The 7,500-nt window shown below is 38.5% G+C and overlaps 1 protein-coding gene and 1 long non-coding RNA gene across 2 annotated transcripts in view; one reads left to right on the top strand and one right to left on the bottom strand.

Annotated features, from left to right (window-relative positions):
• LOC107567111 (transferrin receptor protein 2-like) overlaps positions 1–4,019 on the top strand; it is a 21,051-nt gene extending 17,032 nt beyond the window's left edge. The window contains exons 9-14 of the mRNA XM_016252729.1: positions 471–534; positions 720–787; positions 1,115–1,185; positions 1,269–1,353; positions 2,579–2,806; positions 3,996–4,019. Coding sequence (XP_016108215.1) covers positions 471–534; positions 720–787; positions 1,115–1,185; positions 1,269–1,353; positions 2,579–2,806; positions 3,996–4,019 — 540 coding nt within the window. The remainder of the gene's footprint in view (positions 1–470; positions 535–719; positions 788–1,114; positions 1,186–1,268; positions 1,354–2,578; positions 2,807–3,995) is intronic.
• Positions 4,020–7,173: 3,154 nt separating this feature from the next.
• The window catches only part of LOC107567118 (uncharacterized), a 925-nt gene continuing 598 nt past the window's right edge, over positions 7,174–7,500 (bottom strand). Inside the window, exon 3 of the long non-coding RNA XR_001606595.1 lies at positions 7,174–7,226. This is a non-coding gene — a long non-coding RNA (uncharacterized lncRNA). The remainder of the gene's footprint in view (positions 7,227–7,500) is intronic.

Here is a 7,500-nt window from a genome sequence, read left to right as displayed (position 1 = left end):
ACCTAAAGAAGAGCGTATCTGTACTGAATGTAGATCAGGATCAGTAGAGACGGTGACAAATACACGTCCTTAAGAGCCTCACTGTACAGTCAAATACAGCAGAGCATTCCTGACTTCCAGTCGCTCCATGAAAACCACAAATTAAGAGTATTACTTGGTGAAGGACCTACTTCCTCTTTGGTAGCACATTATATTTATAAATGCCACAAACTAAGAGTTAAAGAGTGAACACATCTGCATTAGTAGTACCATCAATGTTTATATAAATATATATATGGATGTATTTTACATGTATTTTTGTTTTGTTTGTCTATGGATGTATATTATATGTACAATGCTTTGGCAATATGTACCTAAGTATGTCATGCCAATAAAGCAATATGAATTGAATTGAGAGAGAGAGAGAGAGAGAGAGAGAGATGTAATACAGATAATGTATGTTTGTGAAATCAGTGACTCTGTGTTTTCAGGGTTATCTGACCATGTTGCACCTGAAAGCAGTGGCTTATTTCAGTCTGGATCAGGCCATCCTGGGTAACACACACACACACACACACACACAAACACACACACACACCCACAAACACACACACGTTTGTTTGGGTATCTTAGTGAGGACATTGCATAGACTTCCACTGATTTTCTATCAGGTTAATGATATTGTTATGTATGTGTGTGTGCGTGTGTGCGTGCGCATGTGTGTGTGTGTGTGTGTGCAGGTGATGATATACTCTCGGTCTACACCAGTCCTCTGCTCGCCGATCTCATCGAAGGAGCCCTCAAACAAGTTTGTGTGTCTTAAGCCCTGTTTATACCAATGACGATAACTATAAAGATAACGATAAAGATATAGTTCTAAAAATCGTTCTCGGTATTAATGAATAGCAGAGTCCACACCAAAACTATAACGATAAAGGCACAGAGAAACGATATCTTGAACGGGCCTTTACAGCTTCTTCTTCTCAGAGTTCTGTGGCTCCTCTCAAATTCTCGATTCTGATGCTTTCTGAAATGATACAAACCAGAAATGCGTCTTAAAGCAGCAGGCGGTGTTTGAGATTAGACGTGTGTGGGTCTGTGGTTTGGTCAGTGAATGTTCTCTGATGTGTCTCAGGTGGAGCATCCCAAACACACGGGTCAGTCGATTCTGTCTCTGGTGCGGCGGCAGGGCGGCTGGAGGAACATGTGAGTTTGCTGCGTTCGGAGGAGTCTGCTCTCCGGATGTTCGCTCTGATTCCCGTTCATCTGTCGTGTGTGTTTGTCTGCAGAGTGAAGCCGTTGTATCTGAACAGCGGCGCTTACAGCTTCACCGCCTTCGGAGGAGTTCCTGCCATGCAGCTGCATTTCACTGAAGTAACAAGAACTCTTGTCTGTTTTCAGTTCGGGGTCTAAGGTGGTCAGAAGCAGTATTCAGGTTTAAATTCAGAGTCACTGACTAAAGTTAGTTTTCATAACTGACCAGTCACTGTATAAGGATTTTTAACAACTATCTTACAAATTTATGACAAATTTCTTATGTTTCTTGTTTGTGAATCACTTTGGATAAAAGCGTATGCTGAGTTAACAAATGTAAATGGGTCAAAGAAATTTACAAAAGTGATTATATGTCCATAGAAAGCACATTCAATGTAAGTAAAGTGTCTACTTTTAAGGTTTCCAATAAGTCTCTTCTTGTAAATCAGGGAAAAATTTATGATATTTATTTTTTGCTCGGAAAAACAGAAACAAAATTGAAATTACATTAAACGGAAAACTTTTTTAATTTTTTTGGGGAAAAACAACCATTTTTAAAGCAGTGTTACACTTATTGTTTTTATGCATAAACCTTAATCTTTGACCCCAAATGTAAATAAGTGACATTCCTGAGATGAATTTCTCTGGAATTAATGCACTGATTATGATCAGAAATTGCTTGTGAATTTCACTAATAATTACGAAGAAACGATAAGTAATACATTTAATTAAACATGACATTTTAAATTAGCCTGATTATGTCTTATAGAAAACATACCTGACTTAAACACAAAAATAAACATTGGGTTGGTATTTTAAGTTTGGGGTCAGTCTTTTTTTTTTTTTGGAAGAATTAATAATTTTATTCATCAAGGCTGCATTAAATTGATCAAAAGTGACAGTAACGGCATTTATGAATTTACTAAAGATTTCTATTTCAAATAAATGCTGCTCTTTTGAGCTTTTTGTTCATCTGTGAATCATGAAAGTCTGCATCATGATTCAAATGCATCACGGTTTCCACAAAAATATCGTGCAGCACAACTGTGTTCAACACTGATAATAATCAGAAATGTTTCTCGAGCAGCAGATCAGCATATTATACTGATTTCTGAAGATCATGTGACACTGAAGACTGGAGGAATGATGCTGAAAATACAGCTGCGCATCACAGAAATACATTACAGTTTAACAGAGATTCACACAGAAAACAGCTGTTTTACATTCTAATAATATTTCATAATTTTACTGTATTTTTGATCAAATAAATGCAGCCTTGCTGAGCAGAAGAGACTTACAGAATCAGTCGTGTATGTGAGAAATGTTACCGTCTCGGTGTGTTCAGGACGCGCGTTCGTACCCGTTCGTCAACACTCAGCTGGACAGTGTGGGGCGTCTGCAGGAGCTTCTTCAGGGTCGTCTGGGGTCAGTGGGTCGAGCCGTAGCTGAGCTGGTGGGTCTGATGGTCCTCAAACTGTCCCATGATCAAATCCTACCACTGGACGTTACCTGCTACAGCAACACAGCACAGCAGCTCAGCGCCACACTCAACCAGCACACCGCTCAGCTACAGGTACACACACACTCAACACACTCACTCACACGCACGCACACACAGAGACTCACTCACTCTCACACACACACTCAACACACACGCACACACAGAGACTCACTCACTCTCACACACACTCACATGCACACACACTCAACACACACACGCACGCACAGAGACTCACTCACACACACTCAACACACACACTCAACACTCACGCACACACACACACTCAACACACACACAGAGACTCACTCTCACACACACACACACACACTCAAAACACACACTCACGCACAGAGACACACTCACTCACACACACACGCGCACACACAGAGACTCACTCACACACACACACTCACTCACACGCACACTCAACACACACACGCACACAGAGACTCACTCACTCACACACACACACTCAACGCACACACAGAGACACACTCACTCACACTCAACACACACACGCACACACAGAGACTCATTCACTCTCACACACACACTCAACACTCACACACTCTCTCACACACACACACAGACACACGCACACACAGAGACTCACTCTCACACACACGCACACACAGAGACTCACTCACTCTCACACACACACTCAACACTCACACGCGCACACACACACACTCAACGCACACACAGAGACTCACTCTCACACACACGCACACACACACACACACACACACTCAACACACACACGCACACACACTCAACACACACACACGCACACACAGAGACTCATTCACTCTCACACACACACACTCAACACTCACTCACAGACACACTCACTCACTCTCACACACACGCACACAGAGAGACACACTCTCACACACACACACGCACACACAGAGACTCACTCACTCACACACACACACACACACAAAATTTCTGTTTTGGCTGAATATTTTCAGTTGCCGAAATTGCAGTGCATCACTATATTATGGACGCTTATTTCCACCACAAAATATAAAAGTTAATAATTGCAAATTTTTATCTCATTGCTGACTATTGTAATCACAGATTTGAGGTTTTATCTCAAAATTTAGACTTGTTACAATTAAGTTAATGTTTTTATTTCTGTACCTTCGCAGAATTGGAATTGAGTTATAAACTAGCAATAACACTTTTTTTCTCAGAATTGCGAGTTTATGTCTTGCAATTGCACAATATCTCATAATTTTGACTTTTTTTCCCGCAGAAGTGTGAGAGGAGAAAAATCTGAATTGAAAATATAAACGTGCAATTACATTTAGAGTGCGTTCTTTCACTGCGTTATTCAATCTATTAAAATACATTTAGAATGATCGCAAAATTCTAAATATGGGGACAGAAAATGTATATATTTATATCATTTCATATAGTTAATCAATATCACACGAAGAGTACCATTTTTTCTCCATAAGTTACCGTGATTACAAATGTAATTTTTTACAACAGTTCAATAAACAAGAAGTTAATTAAGAGACTTACGTTTTAGACACCGTATTGCCTGTTTTTGCGCTATTTCGACAACAAAAATAACTCCAAACACAGCCACAGCGCTGTTCTGCGTCTCTGAGCAACATGACGGTGTTTCGCTCCTGAATGAATCACTCGTTTAAATGATTCGCTTCAATCGCAGTGACTCGCTTATTAACAGTGACTTGCTGCCACCTGCTGGCGGTTTTAATATAAATATTACCGTATTGACCCGAATATAAGACAATGTTTTTTTCTTGGAAATACATCTGAAAAACCGCGGTGGTCTTATATTCAGGGTCTAGACTTTGACATGTCAATAATACACACACAACAATAGGTGGCGCCACATACGCATAAAACGAGTGTGTCGTGAAATACGTAATGTAGTGCGTGTTGTAAAGATCGCGAGTGAAAACAAAAGAAGCAGATGCATGAGTCGTGACGGTCACGTTAGTCTGATGGCACCAAACTCTCTTTGTGATTTTAAAACGTAAGACGGTACCCAGATTTGAAGACTACAGTAAGATTTAACTTCTACTGTTAATAAGATTTTGGTAGGCTACTATTAGACGGATAGCCTAAATGTCCTAATTCAGACGGGCTACCTGTTTTTTAGTTTTTTATGGTATATCAAAAAGTGTATATTTTTTAAATATGATTGTTGGTACAGTTGACCAGTTTTTACTATACTTTCAAAACAAAAATTAAAATCGGAAAAATATGCAATATGAAAATAATTGAAGACAAAATGTGTTTTACTGAGAAAAAACAAGAATTGGTTTTTAAAAAGCCTTTTTTTTCAAAAGGTACATCTGTCTTATAATCAGGGTCGTCTTATATTCGGGCCAATACGGTATTTAAATTTTGTCATTTAGCAGACACATTTATCCAAAGCGACTTACAAATGAGGACAATAGAAGCAATCAAAACCAACGAAAGAGCAATAATATGGAAGTGCTATATTAGTATATTATTATAGTGTTATTTCAATTTCACAAAGAAACATGCAGCATTTTGTCCAAGCAATAATGAAAGGACACATATAATTTATTTGTCTTAAATCTCATTTTGTTAAAAAAAAAATCATGAATCGAATTTTAAATCATGAAATCAAAATCGTGAATCAAATCGAATCGTGAGTTGAGAGAATCGTTACATCCCTACTCTCTTATATTGAACAGTAAAAATCACATTCATGCACGTCATACAGACATTGATTTTTTCCGTTAATGTATAAACCTTTCAAGACTGATCTGCAGGTAAGCTCTGAGGCTAAGTATTATGTTTTGTCAATATCGCACACCCCTAGTCCACTATATGAAGAATTTTTTGGGTATAATATATCACAGTTTACTTTATTTTGCTATCCTCGCTTGTATAATAAGTGAACTATAGCGTCCTGCACCCACTATTAAAAAAATATAAAAATTTTTGGTTTGACTTTATCTCCTCAACACTTCTCTTTCATCTTTTCTGTTGAATACTATCTCCTCGTAAATTAATTGTTAATTAACAGTTACGATTGAGAAGAGATTCTTGTTTTATTACCAAGTGATAATGAGACTCTTACGAATGTGAGCCGTAATTATCGAGAGCAGTGTCTCTGATAATTATGACAGTCGTACTGTCGTCCAATCAAGAAGCAGCATCTGCTATCGATCGACTCTGTGGCGTCACATGACCTCCTAGAGCTGTTTTACCTGTCTGATGAGTAACTATCATCTGTATCGATCAGATATTGATTAGGTTCTGATGAATGTAGGCACATGCTGTATGGTGCACGTCAATAAAAATGTTTCTTTTGTGTCAATTTCAGTTTTATTTTAAGTTTTCAAACGCTTTTAAAACCTTCTGAAAGGTAAATCTATCCGCCATGTTTATAACTGAGGCGAGACGTTTACTTCACGACGGTTTATCTTTATTAATGACGTTTTTCAGAATGATAACATAGGAATGGAGGATTATATACACTTGTGTAACATTAAAAACAGAATCCAGCTCTGGTAAAGCCTTTCCTCGGATTTGCATGAATGTACATATTATTGATATCATTGATATATATTGAATTCAGATCAATGAATTAGGAAAATGTGTTTTATATATTTAAAAAACAACATCTGTTATATTTAGCAGCCCTTAAAATGTTAAAATTACAAACTTTAAACGGAATATAACCAAGCTATGGTAAATAAAATTAAAACAAAACAATAATAAACTATAATAACATTTGAAATAGTTTATTTACACTTGATAGTTTGCTTATTTCCACGTTAATGTGGTTTTGTGTCCTGATCTGGTTCGTTAGGTGCCTTCAGATTCATGACGTGAGTACGAGTTATTTCTTAAATCTTAATTTGCATGTAAGTTAGATATGAATTTGCTTTAATCTTCTTCTTTGACTCCAGGATCAGCGATCGTGATCATCGTCACGGATGTCCTCCGGCGAGAGCTCCGCCCATCATGATGTCACATCCTGTGGGAGAGAGGCGTTAGTTTTTAAACTCCGAGGTATTATTATGCTATTGTAGCATTAATATTTAAGTTATTTTCGTCTGACTGTCTGCGCAGATAAACACATCACAGACGTTCAGATGAAAATACTCCAGAATATTCCACGTGATCGACTGACGTCTGTCAGATCTGAGGAAATCTTCCCAGACGGTTGTTCTTCCTCTCCGTTGTTCTCCTCATTGTTCTGCTCGTCTTCACTGTCTTCATCACCGGCGGCACTTTCATTACTTTCTCCTTCCTCACTGCCATCATCTTCCTCCTCATTTTCTTTGCCTCCTTCCTCTTCTCCCTCTCCATCTCCTCCTTTCTCTTCCCCTCCTTCCTCGTCCTCTTCATCTCCCTCGTCTCCATCTCCTCCTTCCTCGTCCTCTTCATCTTCCTCGTCTCCATCTCCTCCTTCCTCTTCCTCTTCCTCCTCTGCTTTCTTCTCTTCACTGCCGTTTTCCTCGCAGTCGCTCTGAAAGGCATTAGAAAGTCAGATTTGGTTTCTGATGAAGTGAGACCTGTTGAACAGCTTCACTATTTCAGTCTCTGTTTGAAAGGCAAATCATATTTTGATTAAAATCTAATAATGTCGATGGGTTTGGACGAGGGTTTGTGTCACAGGTATGTTTCGGTCATATCATATATCATAATATGGAAACAGTGAGTTCTCAGTAATATAGTCAAACTAGTGTGTTCGTCTGTGTATGTTTGCATGTGTGTGTGTGTGTTTGAGTGTGTGTGTGTGT

Source organism: Sinocyclocheilus grahami, unplaced genomic scaffold (genome assembly GCF_001515645.1).
Source record: "Sinocyclocheilus grahami isolate Dianchi unplaced genomic scaffold, SAMN03320097.WGS_v1.1 scaffold1129.1, whole genome shotgun sequence".
NCBI classification, from domain to species: Eukaryota; Metazoa; Chordata; class Actinopteri; order Cypriniformes; family Cyprinidae; genus Sinocyclocheilus; species Sinocyclocheilus grahami.
The sequence above is the reverse complement of the archived record's forward strand: the minus strand, read 5'-3'. Positions and strand labels throughout refer to the sequence as shown.